The following is a 27,820-nucleotide window of genomic DNA, read 5'->3' as shown; positions in this document are numbered from 1 at the left end:
TATCCGTAGGTACTTTCCATGTCGATGGTGTGTTTACACCATATATGACCCTACTTTCCTGTTGCTGTTGACTATTTTTTCGGGTATCGATTGATGTGGGGCCTTTGATAAAACCTGGTCTAGCTGGGTTCCTGTTCCTTCCTCACTTGCTGTTGCTACTGGTACCATACATAGTAGTCCATACGTTTGCTCCTGCTTACCTGGCTGGTTGGCTCCTGTTTCCTGTTTTCTGTTTCCCCCATGCTGTTTATTGTGTTGCTTTCTGCAGCGGCTGCATCCCCATCTGCACCTTCTCATCACCAACACCACTCAGAGAAGGAGTTGACGAAAATTCTCCCCTGGCTCGGCGGCATAGCACAGCAACCCCTAGTTAATAGTTTGATCCCTCTTGCTCCCGCTCTCGCACACACACACACAGTCATTACTTTATGTACATACATGTATTTTTTTTTTTCTCTTCAATTATTACCTGTGTGTTGTCTCTCTGTTTGGCATTAAAAAAGGGCCTAGACCACAGTCTCATGCTCGAGTGAGGCGTTTGTCGCTTAATCCCAACCGGACCACCCCCTTGCCAAACTGTTTGTCGTCATTCTTCTTCAAGTTCTCCATCAATTGAGGGACTCTTTACTCCCTCTCTGATAACCTTATCTTTTATCAATTGCACAGAGTGTCGGTGAAGGAACGAAGACGGAGGAAGAAAGAGAGAGAGAGAGAGAGAGAGGTGCCTAAAGAGAGGAAGACGGCGACAGCGAAGAATTAAGAGCTGGAAGGGAAATAAAAAAAAATAAAATGAAAATAAACCCAAACAAGATGAGAAAAAAAAGAAAGTATTGTTTCTTGTTTCATGGCCCCTCGGTCAACAAAGAAGTCAACAACACAAACCTGACAGGGTTCGCTTGTCTTTGTGCTACCTTGCTCACTGGACCCTTCTCACTTTTACACTGCATCGGACAGTTGCAGCAGCTCAGTAAACAAACAACAACACGCCCCACGGACCAACCTCCTCAACCCGCCCACTACCTCTTGCTACGGCGACACGCACTATCGCTACACTATCGCACAGAGGCTCTCCTCCACCACTTCCTCCACTCGTCCACGGACATTGCGACTCGTCTTGACCCCGGCCGAGCTCAACGCCAGCCAACTCACACCGACACAACACGATAATTTCTGGCTTGCAGCTTTCGACTCTTCTTTCGTCCTCCCCCGCGCTAGGTAGACTGGCACTCGCCGCCCTTTCATCACACTCCTTTTTTTGTCTCTAGTTTTTATTTTTTTTGCCCCTCTCCCATCCCCCTCTTCCTCCTCTTACCGATTTGTTGCTCTTCCGTCCCGTTTGTCGCATTGCGATCGCTGTCGCTGCGACTCATCCCGGCCGCCCCTCGCCTCGACCGACCTTTGCGCCCAACACGATCGCCAACCATATACACAAGCACGCAGGCATTCACACTCGCTTACCGACCTTCGACCCTTCTCCCGTCTAGTTGGATTTGTAGGCCAGCCTGTCAGCAATGACCCAGGCCCATTGACGAGACCACGCGACCGACCGATCGACCGAACGACCGACCGCATCCCCAGCTCCCCAACAATGGTTCGTGTCACGGAAGAGCTGGCTCTGTCCGCCGAGCACCTCACCCTCTACCACGCCGCAGACCCCCTCCTCGGCCACTTGCCTGTTCTCCTGTTCCATGGCCATTCCACCACCGCGAATTACACCCTAAACAGCTCCCGTGTTCAGATCCACGTCTACAGCCCCGCCGGTTTCCAGTCATTCCCGCGCCTGACCATTCAGCCCAACTCGCCCTTCTATACAGTTGTCAATCACTTGCCGCGCGAATGGCAGGGCGACGAGGTTTACCGAGGCCTCGCCTTCGGCTTGTTCAAGTACTTTCAAGAGCTGCCCGAGGTCGTCAAGAATCATCTCAAGAACACGTACCCGACCACGAGGGGGCGCCGCCCGGGAAGTGGGCCCGCGCTGTTTGGGGAGCAGCACGCCGCCGACCTTGCCAAGAACATGATGAAGAGTGAAAATACCGCCGAGGTGTTGGAGACGCTACAGACCGCCCTTCAGACGCAGCATCTAAACAATATCGATGTCGACTTTGTGCTGCCACCCGGCTCCGTTGTGCCGCTGCAGCTCGACGACCTGGAGGAGGTTCTTGAGGATGAAGATGACATTCTGGACCCGACGCTGCGGCAATATGGGAGATATACGTCGTTGGTGAAACTGCTAGGAGAGCCCGTATTCCTGCCCACTTCGAGATTACGGAGGGCGCCGTCTAAGCCCACCTCGCTGAATCGCAGCAAGTCCTTCTCCAAGGACCAAAAGGTGGAGTTGAGAATGAAGCTTGGGGAACTGGTCGATACTGAAGAGAGATACGTTCTGAAGCTGAACGAGCTGGTAAAACACATCGCCGACGATTTTAGACAATCAGCGAGGCATCGGGACCCGAGCAGCTTAAGCCCATCCGAGGAGGAACTCGAGAAGCTCTTCCCAGTATCGGCCGATAGGATCCTGCAAATCAACTCTGCCTTCATGCAGGAACTGCGCAGGATCATGGACTCCACCGAAGACGAAGCTCTAAAAGACATGGAGACGACAACAGTTGCGCTGACAGGATCCAAGCTGGGATCCCCGTCCAAGGCAAAGGATCCCAGCGGCGCGCTGGCGATTGCAAGAATATTCCTCGAATGGTTCCCTAAGTTTACGGATTGCTATCAGGATTACATCAGGGCAAGCCAACATTTCCCAACACTGCTCAACTCGTTTCTCGATGAGCAGTCAAGCTTCAGGCAACGGGTCATTCAGAAGGGCGAGCAGACCGTTCGCTCTATCCTTATTGAGCCCGTACAGCGCCTCCCCCGATACAGCCTCCTCATCGACCAAATTGTCCAGTGTCTTCCAATGACACATCCTGCGCTGCAGCCGATGCTTAAAGCGCGCGACATCATCACAAATATTTGCTCCATGGACGAACCGATCCCCGAGAAGCCTCATGTCACTGGTCGTCTGCGGAAATTAGTCGAGAGTTGGCCCCTCGATCTTGAGCCTCAAGGAAGATTGGTTCTTGCGGCGGATTTCGTCGAGCTTCCTGCACCCTACGGCCTACTTGATCCTCCGGAAATGGCAGAGCGTGCCGGCATCTTCCTTCTATTCTCTGATTGTCTCGTTATTCTCAAGAAGCTTGGGCCTAAGCCGATGAACGGGCGGGAACTTTTGCGTGAGATTGATAAGCCCTCGGCAGCTGGGCTTCTCATGTCCATGACGAACGCCGCGGGTGGTAATGCCTCGTACGAACTCGCGTTCACAGGTTGGCACAACCTTGCAGACGTGCGATTCACTGAATCGGCGGACGGCACACTGGTTTGGATGACCTCGACGCAGGAAATGAAGGGGGCGCATGCAGGAGAATGGGTTACAGGAACGGCTGTCACATCCCGATGCTTCTTGCTTGAGGAGGCATTCGAGGCCAAGGGATCAAAATGGACGGAGGACATCGTCAAGGCCCGAGTCGAAGGTCGATTTTCAGAAAAAGAGCGTGAGGACCCAAGCTGGTCACTCCGTTCAATCAGAATGTCTGATAGCAACCTTGGGATTTTCGCTGCCGTTTTTCAAGAAGGCGCAGACCAGTTGATTGAAGGCAGAAGGGAGCCAGCACCGATCCGCATCGTCATCGACCACGAAAAGGGTACCAAAGGCGCACCGATCGGCCATTACGGTGTTGAGATCACAGTCAATGTCAGATGCGGCGACTTGAAAAAGGTGAACCTGCAGACAGTCGGATTGAGTGGAAGGCATTTTGCGGACGATGTGGCTTTGGACGACTTTTTGCCGACACTCACCAGACGAAGTAAGTTATAATTCTTGTCGAGTAAACTTGTCACTAACTCTGTTCAAAGTTATTCAACTGCTTAGTCTGCAATTCAACGCGTCAAATCTCAGGCTCGCGCCAGCGCTAGTTTCATATTACACCAAGATCTTGAAGAGCCTGCCCCTCATGACCAGGGCAGAGAAGACAAGATCATTCCTCGCTTCATCACCAGTCAAGGGACTCTTCTCCAGCATTTGGGGAGGCTCCACCAACACCGAGACACACAGCACACCCAAACACAGTCGCACACCCGTCACAAATGTCTTCCCGCCTCCGGTATCACGAGCAAACAGTGAGGCGGGCTCGATTTTTGGCTCCGCAAAGGGCAAAGATGGAATCAAGATGGCAGGTGACGACCGCCCTGAGAATCCGCTCGTGCGGCTGGAACAGACATTTACGGGATACGTTGCCAGCCTGCAGTCCCGCAAGGGCAGCATCATCGGACGAATGCTGCTGAATCGATCAGTGGCGGATGAGCTTTCAGTCAACGATCTTTATAACCGCCTGATCGAGAGCCCCTTCGACCTAGACGCTTCTATGGATTTGGGAGCCGACGTCATCTTCGTGGCTTTTGAGAAATTCATTCGCATTGCATGGTGTGAGCAAATGGGCCCGATCATGACTAAACAGGCACTCGATACATTGCTGGAGCGGATGAACCGACAAGTTCCGGGCAACTTTGCCGACTTTGTCAACTTCATGTTCAAGGACATGGCACCCCAGAACCAGAGGGCGTTCACCGCCCTTATCAAGCTCCTTGCCGATTTACTCGACGGCTGCGGTAACGATGGTGATAGGGGTATTCTGACAGTTTCGTTCGCGGAGCTCCTGGTCCACGACGGCACGGCGCAAAACTACATCAATCTCTTGGACCGCTTGGTAGAGGATTGTGATAGGATATTTGACGACGCCGGCTTCGGCATCCATCTCACCGTCCAGCAAGCGTTTGAGTCCATGAACTCCCGGAGCGGAAAGTCACATACAGGCTCCCTGACGTCGAACACTTCCTCGATCCGACGAAAGTTTGGCTTCGACACTCTGCTACGGCAAAACAGCAAAAACGACTCGGAGCGGCCTTCGGTCTGGCGCACACTCAGTAAACACGGGCGTCATCCTGCATCTGCGGATGCTGCTTCGAGTTCTAGTTTATCAAAAATGACGTCCTCACGCGCAAGGTCTATTGACTCGGGAACACAGCCCGGCCCCAATAAGCTCAGAAGGCCCGGCTCCCGAGACAGGCCTCCCTTGGCTGGCGCGTTCGATGAAGTTCCTAGGCCGACGAGTAGTTCGCAGAAGCTGGACATGCGCCTGGAGACGATTGGCGAGCCCGAAGTCGAAACGACGCCCGTCAAGTCGTCCAAGAAGAAGCGCCGTAGCTCACTCTCCGACCTGAGGAGTTTAATGGCTGCGGCGGTCATCGATGATCCCCAAGAGAAGATCGAGGAGGCATTGATGCCGCTGCGCATCAACAAGCAGACGTCGGAAAAATTCAACTCAACCCCGAGGATACCGTCGCCGTCTAGGATACCGATAAGCCCGACATCCCAGAGTCTTCGATCTCCTCGTATGGTCTCGCCGCGTCTAAAAGAAAATCCCGCGTCACCAGATCCACTCCACGCCCTCCACACTCCCCACACTCCTGGAGCTCCAGATCGTGAGAACACGCCAAGAGGCACGCCCAAGGGACACGGCAGAGGCCTGTCAACGTCCAATATCCCAACGCTTAGGCCGACACGCACTCTAGGCAGCTATTCCACCGACTCCATCCCGCGGCCGTCTACCAGCCCTGGCAAGCCTCCAGGCAGCGGCAAGCTCCGTCTCCAATCACCTCAAAAGCTTCGTGAGCGGCTGCAGACGGAGAAGAGGGCAGTCGAGGATGTCGATGCATCGCTTCAGTCGGAGCTCTCCAAGATTGCCGAGGAGATGTCACGGGTGAATTCAGGTCTCGACGGGCACAGCAACACGGTGGACCTGCGCAAGCTGACAGACTCGGTCAAGTCGCTCGAGGAGCGGATCCCGAACATGGTGGAAGAACTCACGGAGCGACAGAGGTCGATCCAGCGCGATATGGAAAGCACTCTCAAGGCTTCGGAGACCAAGGTCAAGAGCATTGACCAGCTCTACCGGGAAGCAACAGCGGAGAACGAACTCATGTATGAGAAATTCAATAGCGAGCTAGGCAAGATTGTCAAGGCGCTCAAGGGCAAGGGCCGCGAAGACAAAGAGGAGCTCCTAAGGAGCTTGCGCGAGCACAGCGAAGAGACGGCGAGAGTTAAGAAGGAGAATGCGCGGCTGAAGCGGGAGATTGTCAGCCTTCGGACGTTGATGAAGGGGGCCGACGCCTAATAGCCCCAGAGCTCAAAGGAAGTAAAATAAACGGTGCGGGACGGACGAGAAGCCGTCGAAAAACGGATAATCTGGTGGCGTTTCATTTTTTACTTCCTCTTCTCCCTCTCTCCCTTTCTTCTTATTTCATTATGTTGTTTCTTTTTTGGTGGGGAATTATGCGTTTGCGAGCGAGTCCAGGGTTTTTTTGAGGTGTATTAATACCTTTCTTTTTGTTTTTGAACTACTACCACTACTACTTACTACTACTACCACTACGACGACGACGGTCTGATTTGTTGGTTGTTTTCGCACGACCTGGCCTAAGACTTTTAGAGGTTAGGAGAAGAACGGGACTCTAGTCGGGGGCCTGGGCAAGGCAAGTGGGCAGCAAAAGCAGGCGGGCCCGACGATAGAGCGGATTTGGATTGTGTTGGAGGTGGAATTGGGAGGGACGGCAAGTGGGAATGGATTAGATGACGGCGGGGGTGGTCTAGTATGGGTTGAACTGCTAGTGGATAGCATGTTGGGATGTGTATATGGTGGATGAATTGAGATTATGAGCTGTGACCTGTCGATTTGGGTGATTGTGTATGATGCTTTGTGATGCAGCATGTTTTTTATAATACGGTGTAGTAGCACGTCTGACTGTTTTTGATTGTGATGAACGTTAAATTGTCTCTTCACCGTCTCTACTAGTTTTGTGTCTTTGTTTTGATTGATTATTAAACTTTACATTGGTGGGCGGGAGGCGGAAGAAACACATGTCATTCTTACTGTTACCGTAAGCCAAAAGTTCCTATACGTAGTAAATTACAGCGAGGGGACCAAAGAAAAAAAAAAAAAAGGGTAATTAGGTGTGAGCTTCTCATTCATTCACCGCCCGGGCCCAGTGAACGACCCCGCGCTACCCTTTTGAAGAAATGGGAAGGGATTGCCCCTACCGCGATGTGGCTCGTGTGTACTAGCACAGTACTGTCCTTTGGGTACCTGGCTCATGCCCTCCACTCCACTCCGTTGGGTATTGGAGCAGGATCTTAGGTAAGGTTAGTGCGTTGGTGCGGTGTGGTGCTGGTGCTGGTACTGGTACTGGTACTGGTATTGGTGCTGCTGTAAGTGGGTGGGTATATGGTCTAACACCACCTGAAATTTGCCGACTTTGACCCCTCCTTCCCCCCCTCCTCCTCGGTGCTGCATCCGCCGCAAAGTGCGCTGGCTTGCGGCCGTCGCTAAGTGGCCGGGTTCTGTAAACAAAGTGGAAACGAACGGTCTGGCTGGCCTGTGAGAGAGTGGGCTGTGGCACCGTCCAGGGCTCCACTTGCGCGTCTAAACGGGTAGACACCCCGCCAAAAAAGAGACCGACAGACAGAGAGAGAACGAGAAACATCATCAGAGAGCCACCACCACGCACACACAACACAAAACGCACACACGCACTGTTTATCCCACGGGAAAAGTAGCCCACCCCTACCTACTTACTTCCTTCCTTCCCACCGCCTTTAACGCCTGGTTGAGTCAGCTACGGCCTTTTTTCGGTTCACTCCCCCCGGCCCGACCTACCCATCTTTACATCAACAGAAATCCCACTCTCATATCACACACATTGCTATTTTCCCTCTCGGCGGCACACCCAAGTGGCGCATACGGGACCCTTAGAAAGCGGGACGGATTCGCATTGAAAGCAACCCTTTCCGCCCCCCACCGCGACCGACAAACCACGAGACACCTCAACAGAGACCAAACATTATATACGGGAAGAGAACGAGCGAGACCGAGACCGAGAGAGAGCGAGCGAGCGAGCGAGCGAGAGAGAGAGAGATTGTGTGTGTGCGGTGTGTGTGTGTTTTCCCACAATCTCGCCCAACATGGAGGACCAGCTGGTTACTTTGCTGGCCAACACCCAGAGCTCCGAACAGGGGCCCCGCCAGCAGGCCGAAATCGACCTCAAGCACGCACGCACGAACCCGGCTTTTCCTACCTCGCTGGCCAATATTGCCAATCACACCTCCATTGAGACCGGCATCCGTCAGGCCGCCCTCAGCACCCTCCGTCTCTTCATCGAGAAGAACTGGAGCCCTGAGGACAGAGACCTGTCAGAGACCCCCATCGACATCTCCGATGCCTCGCGGGAACAGCTACGCAACACCCTGTTGGAGATTGCCCTGAGCAACGAGGATAAGAGACTTGTGAAGATTGCGGCAAGGTACGGTGGTTGCGCTATCTACGAGAAGACACAATCCCTCCATGCGCGCCCGCCCCGCGCCGTGAAGGGAGAACACTACAAGCACCGGTTCATCCTGACTGACATGTACCAACATCTAGCTATGCGATTGGCAAGATAGCTTCAGCCGACTTCCCTGAGCGATGGCCCCAACTGCTGCCCACCGTCCTGGGCGTCATCCCCACGAGCACCGACGTCCAGCTCCACGGCGCCCTCCGCGTCCTCGGCGACATCATTGACGAGAGTCTCAGCGAGGACCAGTTCTTCACCATGGCCCGCGATATCGTCAAGGCCGTCACCGAGGTCGCCCTGAACGAGGGCCGGAAGCCCAACCTGCGCGCCCTCGCCATCTCCGTCTTCCGCTCGTGCTTCGACCTGATGGACATTGTCAAGGAGGATCACATGAAGGAAGTCAAGGCCTTCGCCGAGGAGGCCCTCAAGGACTGGTACCCCTTCTTCGCCCAGGTCCTCAAGACCCGTCTGCCCGAAGCCCCCGCCGAGCTCGCCACCGGCCAGCCCGAGAGCTGGAACCACCTCATCGCCATGAAGCTCCAGGTCGTCAAGACTCTGCTCAAGGTTAAGTCCGTCTTCCCCCACCTGCTGCTACCGCACAGCACAAGCCTCTTCACCGCCGTCTGGGAGGAGCTCTCTCTGCTGCAGCAGCCTCACGAGGACCTCTACATCGGCCACGAGGCCCAGGGCCGTCTCGAGGACGCCGACAACCTGCCCTACACCCTGGATTTCTTGATCCTCGAGGAGCTCGACTTTTTGAACCAGTGCTTCCGCGCACCCCCCGTCCAGGCCGAGCTCGAGGCTCAGCTTGCTGCCCACGCCTCAGCGCAGGAGACACCTTGGATGGTCGAGGTTATGAAGATGGTGGTCGGATACTCCCGCATCAGCCGCGAGGAGGAGGAGCTGTGGGATATTGACTGCTCCCTGTACCTTGCCGAAGAGACCTCCGTGACTGCTAACTACACCGCCCGTACCGCCTCCGGCGATTTGCTGATCAAGCTTGGCGAGTGGTATAGCGAGAAGGCCGTCGAGGGTCTTTTTGGCTACACCAAAACGCTGTTCCCCGGCGACGGATCCACGTGGAGAAGTCAGGAGGCTTCCCTTTACCTGTTCAACATGCTCCTGAGCGACTTCCAGGACATGGAGAAGCCCATCCCCGATACCGTTTCCGAGGCCTACCTGGGTCTTGTCGACTTCGCCGTCAACCAGTCTGAACAGCCCCTACTGAGAGCCCGCGGATACCTTGTTGGAGGCACCCTTGCACGCGGCTTTGCGACGCCCCCTGCTCTTCTTGACCGCATCATCCAGTGCATCACTTCCGAGGAGTCTGAGGTGGTCCAGGTTGCCTGCATCAAGGCCGTCGAGGGCTTCGTCCGCTCTGGCAGAGTGGCTGCCGACCGCCAGGTCCCCATCATCAACGCTATTGCCCAGTACATGCAGAACAAGGATCCCGAGGAGATGGAGGATGCCGATGAGCTGCTCGTCACCCTCGCCGAGTCCCTCCGCGCTGCCATTGACATTGACACCAGAATCGCTCTGTCTCAGGACGTTCCGTCTGTCGATCTGCTCTTCATGGTCGCCAAGCTTGGCGCCTCCAACTTCCAGGCCACCATGCTTATTTGCGAGGCCTTTGAGGAGATTGTCCGTACTCTCTCTGACACGGCCTCCTACACCGCGCTGTGTGCCAAGATTCTGCCCACCTTGACCGCGGCCTTCAACACTGCCAACGTTACCCAGGACGACCCTCTCATCACGGTTGCCACCGAGTTGCTTACCGCACTGGTTGAGCACGGCTCCGAGCCCCTTCCCGCCGGCTTCGTCGCCGCCACCCTCCCCAAGCTCAACCGTCTCCTCATGGAGTCGAACGAGGGAGAGGTCCTGCGCCCTGGTGCCGAGTCTGTCAAGTACCTGCTGATGCACGACCACCACCAGGTCTTTGGCTGGCACGACGAGAACGGCCGCTCTGGTCTGGAGGTCTGCCTTCACATCATCGACCGCCTGCTGGGACCTTCCATTGAAGACAACTCAGCTTCTGAGGTCGGTGGCCTCGCCGCAGAGCTCGTCGAGAAGGCGGGCCAGGAGCGTCTGGGCCCCTTCCTTCCTCAGCTCCTGCAGGCCGTTGCCACCAGACTGGCTTCTGCCGAAGCTGCTCCTTTTATCCAGTCTTTGATTCTCGTTTTTGCGCGTTTGTCTCTTGTAGGCGCCCACGACGTCGTCGAGTTCCTCAGCCAGATCCAGATCCACGGCAACACGGGTCTCCAGGTCGTGCTGAGCAAGTGGCTCGAGAACTCTGTCAACTTTGCCGGATACGATGAGATTCGCCAGAAGTAAGTGTGCTGTGGTTGTTGTTATTCGAACGTCCAATGCTAATTGTTGAAGCGTTATCGCCCTGTCCAAGCTCTACTCCCTCAATGACCCTCGTCTCGCCCAGACCATGGTCAAGGGTGACCTTATCATGAACAACAACAGCGACGGCAGAATCATGACGCGCTCACGTGCCAAAGCTAGTAAGTGCTTTATGACTCGTGTTATTGATGCGTCATGCTAACCCAATTGAAGACCCCGACCAATACACCGTCATCCCTGCCTCCCTCAAGATCCTCAAGGTTCTTATCGAGGAGCTCCTCTCCGCGTCAGGCGCCAACGCTGCTGCTAACGCCGCGGCAGTTGCGGCCGCTGCGGAGTATGCCGACGAGGAGAACGACGACGACGGCTGGGAGGACGACCCAGACACGCTGGACCTCAGCCTGGGAGGCACCAAGGCCGACCTCATGTCATTCATTGAGGGTTCCGGAGCGCGCCAGCGGGACGACGAGACGCAGGCGTACCTTACCGAGTTCTTCATGCGGGCGGCGCGCGAGAACGTGGCCAACTTCCAGGAGTGGTACGGCATGCTGACCGAGGAGGAGCGTGGGAAGCTGAACGAGCTGGCCAACGCTGCGGGTCAGTAGGAAGACGCTGCGGCGGAGCCGAGTGGTGAGGAGCGTTCGACCGAGTCGACGAATCCGACTCAGCCGCAGTTGCCAGTAAATTCCGCGAGGATGCGGAACCTGCGCAAGCAGCATTACTTTTAAACGCGTCCACCTCGAGGTGTTGTGTGTGTGTGTACGGTCCCTTTCTCGACACTCTATTTGTCTGGGAGTGGATGAATGCCTTTCTTTTTTCCCCAATAATAAAAGAGGCTAGGAAGTAAAGGTATATATATATACATAGGAGGACGCGACCCCCTCGCTTGAGGGGGGGGGATTGACAAAAGGTGTGACGGAAACGGGACAAATGACCTTTGAGAAAAAACAACAACAACACTGTAGATAGAAAACTTCCTTTTTAGAAGAAAGAACAACAACTGGTGGCCGTGGCCTTCTCTCGTAGCTTTACCTCTGCGAGGGGGGTTGCACTGGTCACGGTTTTGGCGGGGGCGGGGAGGCGTGCGAACGAAGGATGGCTCGATTGGTTCTGATGGGGCGTCTATAATGCTAGATATATTTGCGAATGAGAAGATGTTCAGATTTCAGATGGTGTGCTTGAGGTTGTGTCCTGGTTTCTCAAGTAGGACTGGCTGGGGTTTTGACTCTGATGCATTGAAGTAATGGTGTGTTTCCGTATCTCAATCATGTCAGTGTACTGTATCAGATTAAATATTGGCACATTTTACTAACTCCACGGCTACCACATGTATTCAAAATGGGAAACACGCTTATACGTATCATATTCGTCTCGTTATATGCTATTATTGTTTTCATATTCGATTATAGCATTCGATAGGGGGCATGAGACGGGGCACTTGACATGCAACATTCTAGGACCCCCCCCCCCCCCCCCCCCCCCCCGAATACCACCTTGATGACCGCAGATAATAATCACCCGACCACGACTATAAGTCGATACAACCCTGCGCAACAGCGCCATGCGGGAAAAAGAGAACCAGAGCATACGACATGAAACGCCTGTGTCTCTTTTATTGCGAACTTTTGGATTCGGATTAGAAGTCGGGCTGGTAGACCCTGTGTAACAACAACGCATTTACCTATCACAGAACGCCGATGGTTCTCGGAGTCAAGTCCGAACCGGCGGTGGATCTCGACAGCCGCCCATGTTCGGGTATCACGATACAACATTACATTACAGATTCTTTCACGTAACATGGTAACAAAGGCACACGGATGGTGAAGTAAAGAAGAGAGAAAAAGGTACAATGTAAAAGATGCGTAGTTTGATGTACGCCCGCAACCCAATCGACGCATGCCCTACGGCCCCCCCCCCCCCTTCCTCCCCACCCACCAAGAGACCCCACGCACACACACGCATCATATTGCAATCACGCGAGATATCATTCAACAAATGAGAACAGGCAAGATGGCCGAGCGGTCTAAGGCGCTAGCTTCAGGTGCTAGTCAAGTAATTGGCGTGGGTTCGAATCCCACTCTTGTCACAAATCATCAGATGCAAGTCTGAGTTTCTCTTTTTGGTGTTTTTATCTGAGTGGTAGTTGTTGTTTTGTTGACGGTTGGGGTTTTGGTTTTTGTTTATTTTAAATTTGTTTTAGTGCGGGGGTTAGAATTGTGTGGCGCAGTTGTGCGGCTGTGCTAGCTTTCTTCCTTGTTTGTTACATTGGGAGATGGACGTGTTTTGATGCTTAAATAGTAGCTGCGAGTTGCGAGACACTGGACTTTCAACAATGCGACTCGATAACATGGTCATTCAACTCACGATGCGAATAGGGAAATTAAAGGTTGACCTGTCAGTATAAATTTGCAGAGTATCTCGCGAGGACTGAAAGTTCAGACGTTCATCACGGGCCATTTACATACACCCAACATAGGTACATCCAGACATAAAGTATGAGCATGAACACATCAAAATCCATCCGAATCGCACGCTTTCCGATCGTATCGTATCCAAAAAAAGAAAAAACTGCAGACGCACACAAAATGTACTGAAGATAGAAAGGTAGGCCGGTTCACATTTTTCACACATGCACACACACACGATATCTTGGCATCAAGCCCAGGGGAGAGGATAATCGGGGTCAATAGAGCCCAAACTTTGCGGGGATTGGGTGTGGTAGGGCCAAGCCCGCGGGGGGGTTGGTCTCGGCTACACACGTTGTCGCTGCCCAACGGGACCACCTCAAGGGGTCTCGGGCTTCTGCTGCTGCAGCGCCTCGACGAGAGCGGTGAGCCTGTCGATCTTGTCGTTGAGTTCGGAGATGCGCACTTCGACGGTGGAAGGGGCGTCAATGTCATCCACCTCGGCAGCGCGGGTCTGGGGCCTGCTGGAGTGGGTCTCGTCGTGGCGGTATGGGGACCGCGCGGGACGGTAGCCTGAGGAAGGACGGTTGACGTGCAGCGTGTTTTTGGACCGCCGCTTGGTGACGCCCGTCCCGGCACGCGGTCCCTTGAAGCCGGCGTACTCGTCCGGCAGCACGCGGCGGCGGACCGTCTCGTACAGCTGGATGATGCCGACGATGGGCAGGTGCGTGGCCTTGAGGAGGATGATGCGGCCCTGGCGGAACTTGTCATCCGAGGGGAGGAACAGGCGCAGGGGCCGGAAGATGACGAGGGCGACGAGGTTGAAGGGCGGGTAGAAGTGCGTGAGCCGGTTACTAGTCGAGGCCTCGAGCACGTAGACGCTGTAGACGTAGAGGTACTCCTCGCGGGCGTGGGTGATGACGCGGGAGAAGCTGTTGGACAGCATACCGGTCAGGGAGCCCATCAGCAAAAAGGAACTGAGGATGATGAAGAGGATCATGAGCGTCGGGCCGAAGACGGGGTTGATGTCGTCCATGATCTCGATACCCACGTAGGAAGAGCCGAAGAAGATCTTTGTCAGGATCATCGTCATGTGGGAAAACGTGTAGGTGTCCTGGCCGATGAGGGAGAAGGTCGTGAGGAAGCCGAGGTAGATGATGACGACGAGGACCATGAACTTGATGAAGTCCTTGCTCATCTCTTTCAGGCACGGGATGAGGGTGCCCCAGTACGGCGACAAGCTGAGGAGGGAGAAGACTCGCGGGACCATGAAGAGGGCCTCCAGGGCGAAGACGTCAAACGCAAGGTCAGTGATTGCTCGGTCGTTGTTCGCAATACCAATGACCCCTGTGCCATGTTAGTTTCTGTGCTTTCTCCGGGAAAGAGACCAACTTACTCAATACGGCAAAAGTGATACCGATGCCTATCATGATCATGTCGAACAGATTCCAAATGTCGGTGGCATAGAAGATGGTACCAGCGTCTGCCCACTCGCTCAGCTCATCGTAGAGGAAAGCAGCAAGCCAGATGTACAGGACGATTTCGTTGTGGGTGATGCGCTCGGTGTTTTGTTGGACGAGAACAGAGTAGTACAGGCACAGGAAGAGGAGGAAGAAGAAGGCTTCCCAGGCCTTGAGGTACTTGGGAACCCTCAGACGGGAGAAGATGTCCGCGGTGTGGACGTTGTAGAAACGGGGCTTCTTCTCGGCGTGGACCGAGAGGCTATCCCAGAAGATGATGTCGCCGTTCCAGATTCCGGTGACTATTTTTTGCACGACATGCTGGCTGAGGAAGCGCTTGGCATCGGCGACGGCAGCGATCTCCAGGGCGTTCAGGTTGATGAATGGGGACGTCGGGTCGTCATCGTCATCATCCTCATCAGCGTGCATGCTCATGGTGAGCCTGGAAAGGGACGACAAGAGCTGATAGCGCTTGGCACTGCTTCCGGGACGGGCCGCCGTACGCCTGTTGTTGCTGTGGCTGGAGAGGCTGCCACCAGACAGCAGAGGTGAGTTCTCATTGCTTTCCAAATCATTGTTGGGCGGCGGTGTCTCCGGGTCCTTGGTGTCAGGAATCTCGTAGAGACAGTAGTCGACCGCCTCACGTTCCGACAACCGGGTGAGGAAGCGCCAGGCGACGATCTCGCAAGCATTGGCGCGGGCCTCGCAGAGACCCTTGTTGGATTCAGCCTCATCGACGGCATAATGCCATTTGAGAGCGCTAAGGGGGGAAACTTAGCACATGTAACAATGGAACGCGACAACCGAAGCGAATAACTCACAGCAGGGCGTTTACAATGGCAGGATTGGTGCAAGTGGCATTGAGATGATCAACCAAGATCCTCAAGCACTCACCAGCCGCGGTGGTTCTCAGCTGCTCAAAGGTGCTCGGCAGAACAATGACATCGGTGATGTATCTACACGGAGGCTGTCAGTGAGCGTCTGTCAGGTCCGCAGCCGGCGCCAATCTTACACCGATATCTTCTTGACCACGTCCCGGAAGCTGTCATCCGTCTCAATGTCGGGCAGCTCAAACGTGTCGACGCGCATGGACACGGGACTCAGGTCCCGCTCCTGCGGTAGGTTCTTCTTCTTGACGCGAATGGGCATGTTTTGCTTTATTTTCCGTCTCAAGACCAGATTGGTCAATCGAGCAAGCACAACAGACCGAAATGCAGGTGGTTTCCTGCGGTCAGCAGCCGGACGCGGGGCGAAAAAAGGGTGGTGGTTGTGGTGGTGGTGGTAAGCAATCGTTGACACGCCGTGTAACACTCGCGTCCAGACGACAGCAACTAACGGTAGTGAGCTGGGCGGGAAACGAGAGGAAGAAGGATGCCGAGCCTGAGGACCCTGAAGACGAAGATGGCGGCGGTGGCTGCTACTTCCTGCTGTTGTTGCCGCAACGAACAGGGGTTAAAGTGGATACACCATAGTGGAAACGACACACCAAGGCGGGGCGCGCGGGGGTGGAAGAGCTGCTTATCATTGGTCGGAGTACTGATCTGCTCCCATTATAGTTTAGCGTCTTACCGGTGGGCCGTTATAGCTCTCACTACGTAGTACTAAGAATAAAAAAAAAAAACCAAGCTTCATTAGTGAGATTGAAATCTCACCGATTTGTTCATTGTCGAGTTGAAGTAAAAGCAATAATGCACAATAGCCACATGGATTTCTCGTGTCAAAAATGAGCTCGTGTATTGGGGCGTCTGAAAACTCTGACCATGGCTCAATAACGACCAAGCACCCCGCCAAGCAGCTCTCATGCTTACTACATACTTACGATGAAGCTCGTTACGACACTGAATCCCAGCTTTATCTTACGTTTTTCAGTGCCATTCTCAACGGAGTCAACCTTTTCAGGCCAAACCTGGTCTTCAGCTGCCCAGTCGCAGCTCGTATACATATCCAAATAGGAAATCTGCTTGCTCAGGTACCCACTGTCGAGAATATGCCCAGGCTTCTGAATATTCGTAATCGAGACCAGCATGCCAGCTTGCATAATGACCTCATGGCAACGTATACCAGCCATTCGCCTACGCCAAGGACGGGACGCGTAGTTAAAAAATCTTAAAAACCTTCTCTCGTTGAAAAGCTCCAGGAACCAAGCGCTAAATCCGGCAATATGGAAAGGGACTTTGGTAATCGGACACATCCAATAGGGTCCTCGTAGGCGTCGTGTAGCTGCTGGGTCTGGTAGGATTCGGGGGCTTCGCTTGGTGACGCGGCGCTCTCTGGCTTTCCTATACCACCAGAGAAGCCACGAAAGTCGCCGAGCTGAGCCTCGATTCGTGTTCGCGATGGTTACCAGTGTGCTGGGAAATGCTGAGAAATCCAAAATGGATATAAGGTGAAGCGACTTCAGATGGATTTCAGACCGGACGACACGAGACGACAAGATCGTCACATCAATTCAAGCAACCATGGCGACGCCTACAGTCACTTCTATTCCAAGCGCTACTTCGTCCCAAGCAGCCCCATCTTGCACGACAGCAGTCCCTGGCAAGTATGGAAAAGTGCCACTGGGCTCGTGCAACTCCTACTATTCATTTGACCCCAGTTTCGAAGGCAATCTCGCCTTTGCTGTGCTTTTTGGGGTTTCTCTGATTGTACATCTTGTCCAAGCCATCACTTTCAAAAAGGTTTGAAAGACAGCCAACTACCTCTCGTCGTGGCTCCGCTAACACACGGCAGAGGTTTTGTTGGGTCATCATCGTCGGCGCGGCATGGGAGGCGGCCGGCTTTATCCTCCGGACGTTGGGGACGCGTGACCAGCAGCAGATGGGCTACTCAATCGCCGGCCAGCTTCTATTCCTTCTCGCACCGCTATGTAAGATTTTTTTCTCCGCGGAAACCCTTTTCTTATCAGCACGAAAACTTACACACAAAACACCAGGGATCAATGCATTCGCATACATGCTCGCAGCCAGGCTCGTGTACTACGTCCTGCCCGACCAAAAAGTCTTCCGCATCAAGGCCAGAGTGCTCACAAAGATCTTCGTGGCGATTGACATTGTCTGTTTTCTCGTGCAGGCCGCTGGCGGCCTCATGATGTCCAACACGGAGGTGGCGGCGGACGACCCCATCGTGCGCAATGGGCAGCGAGTCTACATGATCGGCTGCGGGCTGCAGCTGGGCTTCGTTGTGATATTCTGCATACTCATGGGGCGTTTCTACTTCAAGATGATTCGCGCACAGAGGTTCGACCTCAACATGAAACGGGTAAAGGCCCTGGTGTGGGTGATGTACGCGGTCTTACTCCTCATCGTTGTGAGTTTTTTTTTTTTTCTTTCTCTTTTTTCCCGACCTGCCGTTCTACCCATCTGTCCAATCTGGTCTTGTCTTGGCCCCTCCCTTAAAGCATGCGGGGCGAATGTTTGACATGACGGGATGAACGATCCGAGCTGACAGCCGCGGAGACCAGGATCATCTTTCGGTTGGTCGAGTTCGGACCTGGTGCAAGTTATGACAACCCTATTTTGACCAACGAGAACTACGCGTTTGGACTTGACGCACTGCCCATGGTGCTCGCGCTCGTGCTTCTCAATGCCGTACACCCTGGTATTGTACTCAGGGGCGACAACAGCGACTTTCCCAGGTTGTCGAGAAAGGAGAAGAAGCAGCTGAAACGGGAGAAGAAAGAAGCCAAGAAAGCCGCGAAGGAAGAGAAGAAGCAGAGAAAGGCCGGCAAAACGATTCAAGGCAGCGAGGTCTTCATCCTAGAGGAGAGATCGATGGTAGAAAGTCCTTACGACACGGACGAACGCACTGGTGCGCGGAGAGAACGTGTCTAGTAAGGTGGTGACGTTTATTGGGGGGCGGGTTGTAAACTGAGCGATGATGATGCCGTGTGATTGCATAGCTAGAGTGTTTGAACCGTTGGGTGACGGAGATGTGACACCGTCCGGGAGTCTTACACCTGCATTAATGTCTACGAATCTTGTTTAGGTTCGAGCTGGAAGTGAGTTTAGGCGTTGGTTTTGTGGGGGATGCGATATACTAAGTCGGCCTAGATGTGACACTTCTTGGCAGCAAATGATAGAATAGATAATTCCATCGCAGATTTAGGAAGAGAAATAATGATTTAATTTTTGTTTCCCTCTTCGTCTTACCTACTTTAAAGGTCTTGAATCGTACCGTCCACATTGATGGACCGGATGTTGGCTGCCTATTCTGCCAGTGACAGCACCGCCACGGGGGGATCCACTCGGACCCGGAACCTAGCGCGGGTTTAAAAAAAGACACCCCGATAGACGCTAACGGATGACCGCCGGACCCGGACACTGTGTCTTCCCCACTAATTTCTACATAGTAGCCGCTGCAGGTACAGTGTTTAGAACCAAGTCCGAAGGATTCAGAGCCCGGGCTAGTGGAGTGGCAGAGTAAACACAAGCGAGAAGGAACGCCATGACAGCCCCTACCGCTGCCGTGCAAACCGTCTTCCTTCAAACTCCACCCCCGTTGGGTCTCAGCTCCTTCAAATGTCCCTCCACCATTCTCCTCGTGTCCCCCCTTGTTCAGTTTAGGCCCGAACCATAACTGACCAAACTGGCATGTTGGGCCCCTCTGAAAGGCTGAGAAACCCGGACAAGGGCCCTGAAATAAGGGCGAAGGGGTAAGGAAGCTCGAGAGTGTTGGACGATGGTTCCAGCAGGTAAGTAAAATGTGGTTTGGAGATATCGCTGCCGTGAGCCTGTATCAGACCATGCAAAGTACACCACTAAGAACGGGAGCCATGCAGAGAATGCTACAGCGCATTAACAAGGAGTGCCATCTCCTTATTAGGAACTCACTAGCCTTTTTATCTGCCGAACCAACGGAATCCCCATCATTTTGCCGTCAGCCTCATGATCAGCTCAGTCGGAGCAAGCATCAGCTCTGCTAGACAGTCAGCTCAGCAGGAGCAAAGAAGAAGAGCTTTTATCAACTCCCCTGACATAAATCTCTTGTCTTCCTAATATTTTCTGTGTCTGTTCTCGTTGCCGGCACCTGGCCGACTTATTCATCTCCCGTTTCCTAATTTTCGGGTTCTCAGATCTGCACGGACTGGGCCCGGCCGCCGCTTTCTCCCATGGCTACGGCAGAATGTTTCCAACGATCACGAAGATCTCCCCAATCCTGTCCCACGCCCCAAGCGGCACGCGCAGCCCTGCAGTCGTGATACGATGGTAAGGCGTGGTCATTCTGCCTGGCTGCATCTCCTTGGCCCTTTCAACCCATGGCGAAAAAGCGTATGTCTATGGTAGAAGGATCCTTGAAACTACAGCTCTTCCCAATCAGCATCAGCCTCCTTCGCGTCGACCCCCTCCCCGGAACACCCCCCCTCTCAGGGTCCCTGCTCCGATCTAATTACACCTCGTCCTCCGATCCCTCCAAAGGATTTCTATTCTCTCTTTCGTCCTTTTTTTCTTCTTCTGCCTATTCTTCCCCGGTCCGTGTTTGTTCTTCTCAACGTCCCATCGCTTTTTCTAGTCTCTTTTGTCTTTTCTTTTGCATCCTGTATTGTTCTTAATTATACGGATTTCAACGCGCGAGCGTCGTCATAGTCGTCATATCGGATTTACCACATCACGTATGTTTATTTGACAACGGTATCGTTCGTCCAGAGTACAGAGTTATCAGGGAGGATTCGATACCGGGTGAAAATCACCCCTACACAGTCGCAATGGTGTCCCGCGATTTCTTTCTTCGGCTACCGCCCACCGCCGCTTTTCTTCTGCTCTCCAGCATATTCACCCTCACACAAGCGAGCGCTCTCTTGCCCCGGCAAACAAACGTTGTCGCATATCGAACATTAGACGTCTTGAATTGGCCGCTTGCGACGCCGATGCCATGGCTTGGCGCTCTTGACAGACGACAGGACTCCAGCACTAACACCGTCTGCGGTTACATCAACGGCGACCCCAACCTACCGGCAACATGCTCTGCCGGATCTCATTGCGCCATGGATGCCAGTGCATCGGCCATCGGCTGCTGTCCGAACGGTGTCGCTTGCACAACGGGTGTCTATACCGGCTGTGTAGACTCGAACAGCGCCACCCAAACTGTCACCGATCCCTACATTTTCACCTGCCAGGGCTCCAACGTTTGCTTCAAAAATACGTATGAGGGAGGAGCCTACCAATATGGCTGCGGCTCAACGACCCAGGGCAGCACTGTTGTCCCCACTGCCACTGGACTCAGCACGACAGTGTCTATTACACAGGTATCGGGTCTCGTCACAAAGGCGGAGACGTCATCAAGCTCCAGTTCGACCAGTTCTTCTTCGTCGAGCTCGGCTTCCTCTAGCTCCAGCTCCTCATCTTCTACCAGCTCTTCGACGTCTTCTAGCTCGGTCACATCTTCGACACCCACATCATCGGCTGCTCCCACCTCGTCGCAGCCTCCAGCAAGCAGTGCCCCTCCTCCCCCGCCATCACAAGAAGCACAGGACGCAGCTTTGCGACGGAACGGCGGCATTATCGGTGGGGTGGTTACCGGTGCGGCAATCTTTGTTGCCCTCATCTCGGCAGGTCTTTGGATGCGGAAGCGCAAGCGCGGCAACAACAAGCGCACTGGTCCAGGCCTCGGCAAGGGTCCTTCTTATGTCAAGTATGATCCCGCCCCAGCCCATCTTCTACAGCCGTTGCATATCACTCTGAAAACCAAATACTAATTAGTAAACAGGCCTGTCAGTAACCAGAGGGAATTCACTCCTGTCCCCGGCCAGGAAATGTTTGAACAGGCAGGCTACGGACACCCGTCGATGATGCCCGGCGCACATGGCACCACCACATCTATTACGGGTGGAAGAGCCGCCACCGTCCCTGCTACGCCCGCCGAATCAGCCTACGGAGGTTACGTGCCAGGGGGTGCCATCCCGTCAGGGTCAGCTCGCCGGTCTATTGAAGACGAAGTCCCGCTGACGCACCGGAACGAGATGGAGGACTTCTCACGGGGCTACAACGACGCCATTAACCGCAACGACGGGGATGAGACACGCGTAGGGAGCGTGGCTGGACGCAGTACAGCAACTACGAACGATGGCGGTGCCGGTGCAGGTGCAAGTTCAAGTGCGGGTGCGGGTGCGAACCCTGCAGATGGAGCTGATATCGCGGAGGAGAGACCGTTGTGGCAGCAGAATCGGAGACAGAGCCGGAACTTGATGTGGATGTAAGGGCGGCTGGGTATGGAACAAGGATGACAAGGTTGGGGCGTACGGTGGTCGGTCTGGACTGGAAAGGGCCTGGTATGGCGGTGTTTTGGAGTTGGCATTACATGTATAGGCCACGACCATGAATGACTTGGTCGACTCGAAGCCGGAATGCTTCTAATCACACATATAACCCGCCCATTGAAAACAAAATCCATGTTTGATTTTTTCTCCAAGATTCATGTCCTTCAGGTCATCATGCAAACATTTTTTGGCGTCAACGTAATGATAGAGACGAAATACTGGAACGGATGGAATTCAGTTCGGACCCCGAAAGGCTTGTCCCCCAATCGGCCCCGCTCTTTCGGGGTTTACCCACCGGAGCCGAACCGGAGCTGAGCTATTCCGGATGGGCGCTTTCCATGTTTGCGATAGTTGGTGTTTTTCCTGCAGGTTTATCTGATAAAACAGGATTTAAATCATGCTGAGCTGTTATCGGACCAGCCGAGGGTCCCGAACACGAGAACAAACAATGCAGCTTCTCTGCACCTCCGTAGACCCCCACAAAGACTGCAAAAAACTGTTCCTCGGCATTGCGAGTTGATGCTGTATTTCTTTAAAAACCAACTGCAGCTGCTTTGAAGCTGGGCTGGCCAAAGATGCCCATGTCACAAGCCAGATTCAAATAGGGGTCCCTAATCTTAAGATTATCCGTAAACATATATCCAATCAGAATATAAGCATTGGAACCCTGTCAAACAGCGACAAAACGGACATTGATGGCAGGCAAGGCCAGGTAGGGGAGCTGGGCGGTGAAGACTTTTTACGCAGCATCGTGGCCTCAACGAACTTGGCGGAGGTAGTAGCAGTGGGGGATTTCAGTACCCTGGTGGCCCTCTGGCCAGTAATGTGCCACCCAGTCCTCTTTTTTGCTGCCCCTGCATGAAAAAAACTCCACTGAAGTGGATCCATACGGGCGCCGAAAGACGCGCAATCTGGTTAGATTCGTTTGGAACGGTGAGACCCCCCCCCAGTCACAGCCGTGGCTAGAATGACGGAATGAGCTCCAGCTTAAATCTGTCCACACTGCCACAGCTTCCTCTCCAACCAACAATTTGTTCCAGCCTCAATTGAAGTGAAGAAACTTTGTCGTCTTTGAAACTGCGCGCAACTCTCACGACGCAGCTTCTAGCGACGGCCACAAAGGCACCTTCACTTTTTTCTTCTTTTCATCATGGCTTCCGAGAAGCGTCAACGGGGCGAGGAGCTTGAGGGAGATATTACCTTCATCAAGACCCCCGCTCCCGCACCCCTCAAGTTCAGCACCAACGAGGACTGCGGTGTCAAGACCACCAACGTGAGTAGTACCGGCCAAGTCTCTACTTGCTTCACTTGCCTTTTGAGTTCAATTGGCAATATATTGAGCTCAATTGGTCTCTTCGCGACTAGAAGCTAACATTTCCCGCCTCTCAGTACCCCACCATCAACAACCCTCCTCTTCCTGCTGAAGGCCCTGGCCATGAGTCCTTTTCGAACTGGGTTCTCGGAGGTCTGATGTTCGGTGTCCCCTTGTGGCTCACCCGAACCTTTGGCGGCGGCTTGAAGACCTACATCTTCTTCGTCCTCGTCTGCTTCCTCCCCAGCTTGATCGTCGTCTGGACCGTCGCCTCGACCTACTCTCCCCGCATGAACGAGAAGGCCAAGCTCCCCGGCCGCCCTGTTGAGCACTACATCACCTTCAAGAAGGAGGCCGACCGCCAGAGATGGCGCGGCCGTAACAAGATCCCCATCAAGACCTTCTACGAGATGTACTTTGACGGCGAGGTCGACTTCAACGGCGACTGCCTCGAGGTTATGGAGTACCGCCACGACTGGGCCACCTTCCAGTTCACCTGGCCCGTCCTGCAGTTCATCCTCTTCACCTTCTTCCGCGACGTCGCTTTCCACTCGCGTGCTCAGGATGAGGAGCAGATCCGTCCCACCTACGACACTGGCAACGACCACTACTCCTGGTTCCTCGGCCCCCGCATGATCTACACTAGCGGTGTCTTCTCCGACATCACCCGCGAGGAGACCCTCGAGGAGATGCAGGACAACAAGATGGCCATCGTCTGCGAGAAGATCGACCTCAAGGAAGGCGAGTCCATGCTCGACATTGGCTGCGGATGGGGTACCCTCGCCAGATTCGCCAGTGTCAACTACGGCGCCCACGTCACCGGAGCTACCCTCGCCCGCAACCAGGCCGCCTGGGGTAACGACGCCCTCCGCCGCGCCGGCATCCCCGAGAGCCAGAGCAACCTCCTCTGCATGGACTACCGTGACATTCCCGTTCGCAAGTACAACAAGATTACCCAGCTCGAGATGGGTGAGCACGTCGGTATCAAGCGTCTTACCGGTTTCTTCCGCCAGTGCTACGATCTTCTCGAGGATGACGGTTCCATGTTCGTTCAGCTTTCTGGTCTCCGCAGACCCTGGCAATACGAGGATCTTATCTGGGGTACCTTCCTGAACAAGTACATCTTCCCTGGTGCCGATGCCTCCACTCCTCTTTGGTACTACATCAGCTGTCTCGAGAAGGCCGGATTCGAGGTTAAGAGGTAAGATGAGAACCCACAGCCGCTCACAAGTGATTTGATGACTAACAACAACCCCCTACAGCGTCGACACCATTGGCGTCCACTACTCCGGCACTCTCTGGCGCTGGTACAGAAACTGGCTCGGCAACTCCGAGACCATCAACGCCAAGTACGGCCAGCGCTGGTACCGCATCTGGGAGCTGTTCCTCGCCTGGTCCACCATCGCCTCCCGCCAGGGCAGCGCCACCTGCTTCCAGATGGTCGTCGTCAAGAACCTGAACGCTACCCACCGTATCGAGGGCTGGGCTTCCCAGTTCGGTCTCTCTGGCGCCCTCGCCAAGGCCAAGGCCAAGGGCAAGGCTGTCCTCGCCCAATAAGTAATGAATCAACATGCCTCGGAAGACGGCTGTTGGTATTACACGCGTCCATGAATCGGAAAGATCCCTTTTCCTCCTTTTTTTTCTTTCTTAATACTTGTTTTTGGACTCGGTGACTTGGAGTCGAAGGGCTATGGAAAGAGAAAAGAAAAAGCGAGGGGTCTGGAAGGCGGGGATTTGTTTAATCCACGTTTGGTCATTGTTATGAGATCGGGACTTTTAAAAGTTTTGGGCTTGAAACGAGAGATATAGCATGGCATGGGTTATGGAATTGGCGCCGGTTGCATAGAGAGCTGTGGGCGGCGACGCGCCGCCTCGTGACCATGTTTTTTTTTTTTTAACAAGTCTACTTGGTCTCAATGCGAATCACTTTGCTTCGCAAATACTGCGTTTCGTTCTGTGTTCCTTTTTTAGTGATGTCTTTATAATTCCTGGTTGGGCCAGTGAGATAAGTGAATGGCGTAAGGTATGGTAAGCTTAGTCTTTGCTTGCTCGAGTAATGGGAGTCTTCGGCGCTGACTGGGAGTTGATAAGCTGGCTACAGAAGGAGCTCGCAACGAAAAGGCGCGTAACAAGAGAATGAGGAGGTTCTTGAAATATAGTTTCATTGCGACTTGTTGGTCATTCAGAGGGCGAGGTTTGAGGACGTGTCGATTAGTGTCTTCCGAGACTAGGCATGATTTCCCAGTCCGCGACACGATCGCACGCACGCACGCACGCATTTCATGCCGCCAGCCTAGGATCAAGCTATTGGTTCATGAACTGCTGTATCTAAGCCAGGGAAACACGGATCGAGTTCTGTGTTCGTCTTGGACTGAGGTCATGCAGGCGGCGTTGATCGTTGGTTCGTTGTGAAACCGGACGTTTTTTTGGTCTCAGGAGTACCGTAGGACTTGATAGATTTACCTGGATTGCAAAAGTAAAGTTCATCTCTTATTGGGAGATCCTTTCTGGGGGCTGGCTATATTAGATCTTTAATTTAAGAACTGTGCAGGGTCTGGCGAAGCGGAAGTTAAAAGCTTAATTGCGAACTTAGCCTACCTAGGTAATTGCAACTCTGAAGGTATTGTCCTGTACCTTCCATGGCCCGACGTTCCCCGTGCAAAGCGCAAACTTTTGACACTCGTGAACCTTTATTGAAAGCCATCCATGTAAGCTGGGCCAGAATGTTTTCTAGACTTGTAATATAGCCAAAACTACAGCAACTCTAGCAATTTTAGACGTCCTAAGCAACAATTGAGTCTGCCACCGATCTCTAGCGCATAGATACACCTTTATATATTCCAAGGGGGTCGATATCTCATGAGGGCTTGCGAAACTGGGGATGAATGCAGTCACCTTGGTACCTCTACTCGATCTCTTCAAATTGTGCAGCGGCCTCTGACAGCCTACATATTCATATGGGGTGTATACAAAACTGGTTTGCCAAAACCGGCCCCGGAAAATCACGATTCAGATCCAGACTTTATCGTCACCCCTACCTACTTTATTCTTAAATCATGTGCAGCACATGTGGTGATATCTCGTCATTAAACCACCAAGAAGAAATTTCAAAGGAAGCCCTCAATTGCAACAAGCGCTCTGTGACTGATTTAGAATGTGTCGACTGAAGAAACTGTAGACTGCCAAGAGATATGCAGACGACGTGCGCCAAGCCACAAAATGGAGGCGTATGCGATACACAGCTCACAGGACTCAATGGGGGACGGCATGCTATTTTATTTACAGCAAGTATTCAAGCTCTCGATTCCTGGAGAATGTCCACCTAATGTTGGTATATTCATGAATAGGCATGGCTAATACCGCAAAGCACTTGTGCCATGGCTCCTTCGCTAGCTCACGGCGTGCATATCTACAGCTGTGCTAGGCGAACCGAGATACCACACCTTGGTATTACACTACGCGAGTGTTCTCTCAGGCATTGGATAGTCACATAGCTGGTCCTGGACAGTGCGGAATCCTGCCTGTTTAAACTAGCAATCTCAAAACTTCTCTCACATAAGGCTATCTTGGATTATCAGTCGCTCTAAAAGTGTAGGAATCTCTGTTGCCATGAGATATGACATTCTTTTATCAGATGCGCCGTCGTTAGTTGAGATGTATTGGGATAAGGCTGTGGCCACGGTTGCTGTTTGGGGTCAGATCAACGATATGCCCACGTTTGCCTAGTCGGCCAATTCTTGTAGATGACTCTGTAGAAGCTCGGGTTAGCAAGAAAACAGAAAATAAGATCGACTACATACCGAAAGAATACCCTACAAAACAAGACTTGAGGCAAAGCTCCCGAAGTTGAGATGCCAAAAATCAGGGATAAGGGTGTTTACAACAGGTTTACAAACTAGCTCTAAATACTATCAGCTATAGCTCAATATGAGGGGTTAAATAACAAGTACTTTATTCAATAATACCTCTCAAGACAACATATTATCCAAGGTCTTTCCCAACGGAAGACTTCCTTACAAGGCGTCAAAGCTGGCATTTCCCAGTCTAACGTTAAACTTTAGTGTAAATTCTTACACTCTGTCACAGAAGCAACTACCAAGGATTGTCACAGCACTCGGAGGAATTTTGCCATAATGCCAGCAAAGCTGTGTCAGTGTTAGATAATCGCGACTAAATCTATAAGCTGCCTCAGTACATAGATCAAGCAGCAGTTCAATTTCGGTCGCAGGTAGTCCTTCTTTTTAAGCACAGCACGGCAGGTGTTGTATACCTCTCGGGCAGCCTCAGCTGGACAGATCAAAGGTTTAAACCCGCTTGTGAAAAGACGAAAACCATGACTTTTCCTACCAGCTTGATACACCTTCCACTGGTCTCAGCAAGGTTATATATATTGAAGTATCCTGCCAGTCATGCGCTTGTGAATGACGGCCATTAATTCACATCTAAGCAAATCATCTTGAAGTGAGACACCCACAGGTGTCTCTGGGCGCTGACTCTTGTCCGTATTTAGCGCTGAAAGATGCTCTATAATGTTTAGAATGACTGGTTATCTCATACGGACCTTTAGAATCCTTTCACGGTCACATTGATGCATAGTTGAAGGAACAAGCCTTGA

General features: G+C 53.1%; 6 protein-coding genes across 6 annotated transcripts; 5 read left to right on the top strand and 1 right to left on the bottom strand.

Annotated features, from left to right (window-relative positions):
* Positions 1–1,588: 1,588 nt before the first annotated feature.
* On the top strand, positions 1,589–6,218 carry CTRU02_214616 (rho guanyl nucleotide exchange; the record flags this gene model as incomplete). The annotated part of the gene is made up of 2 exons (XM_036727806.1): positions 1,589–3,851; positions 3,901–6,218. The coding sequence occupies 2 exons, from the start codon at positions 1,589–1,591 to the stop codon at positions 6,216–6,218; spliced, it is 4,581 nt and encodes a 1,526-aa protein (XP_036580335.1).
* A 2,470-nt stretch (positions 6,219–8,688) lies between these two features.
* CTRU02_214615 (Importin subunit beta-5) lies at positions 8,689–11,381 on the top strand (the record flags this gene model as incomplete). The annotated part of the gene is made up of 3 exons (XM_036727805.1): positions 8,689–10,757; positions 10,810–10,937; positions 10,990–11,381. The coding sequence occupies 3 exons, from the start codon at positions 8,689–8,691 to the stop codon at positions 11,379–11,381; spliced, it is 2,589 nt and encodes an 862-aa protein (XP_036580334.1).
* Positions 11,382–13,560: 2,179 nt separating this feature from the next.
* Positions 13,561–15,790, bottom strand: CTRU02_214614 (ion transporter; the record flags this gene model as incomplete). Its single annotated transcript, XM_036727803.1, has 4 exons — positions 13,561–14,528; positions 14,578–15,401; positions 15,463–15,597; positions 15,654–15,790. 4 exons carry the CDS (start codon positions 15,788–15,790, stop codon positions 13,561–13,563), a joined length of 2,064 nt encoding a protein of 687 aa, XP_036580333.1.
* Positions 15,791–17,100: 1,310 nt separating this feature from the next.
* Positions 17,101–18,471, top strand: CTRU02_214613 (RTA1 domain-containing protein; the record flags this gene model as incomplete). Its single annotated transcript, XM_036727802.2, has 4 exons — positions 17,101–17,319; positions 17,372–17,507; positions 17,574–17,947; positions 18,097–18,471. The coding sequence occupies 4 exons, from the start codon at positions 17,101–17,103 to the stop codon at positions 18,469–18,471; spliced, it is 1,104 nt and encodes a 367-aa protein (XP_036580331.2).
* Positions 18,472–20,342: 1,871 nt separating this feature from the next.
* CTRU02_214612 (uncharacterized protein) lies at positions 20,343–21,833 on the top strand (the record flags this gene model as incomplete). The annotated part of the gene is made up of 2 exons (XM_036727801.1): positions 20,343–21,268; positions 21,344–21,833. 2 exons carry the CDS (start codon positions 20,343–20,345, stop codon positions 21,831–21,833), a joined length of 1,416 nt encoding a protein of 471 aa, XP_036580330.1.
* Positions 21,834–23,043: 1,210 nt separating this feature from the next.
* On the top strand, positions 23,044–24,762 carry CTRU02_214611 (cyclopropane-fatty-acyl-phospholipid synthase; the record flags this gene model as incomplete). The annotated part of the gene is made up of 3 exons (XM_036727800.1): positions 23,044–23,166; positions 23,283–24,406; positions 24,468–24,762. 3 exons carry the CDS (start codon positions 23,044–23,046, stop codon positions 24,760–24,762), a joined length of 1,542 nt encoding a protein of 513 aa, XP_036580329.1.
* Positions 24,763–27,820: the final 3,058 nt, after the last annotated feature.

The sequence above is a fragment of the Colletotrichum truncatum genome (genome assembly GCF_014235925.2).
Source record: "Colletotrichum truncatum strain CMES1059 chromosome Unknown Contig_0011, whole genome shotgun sequence".
NCBI classification, from domain to species: domain Eukaryota; kingdom Fungi; phylum Ascomycota; class Sordariomycetes; order Glomerellales; family Glomerellaceae; genus Colletotrichum; species Colletotrichum truncatum.
The sequence above is the reverse complement of the archived record's forward strand: the minus strand, read 5'-3'. Positions and strand labels throughout refer to the sequence as shown.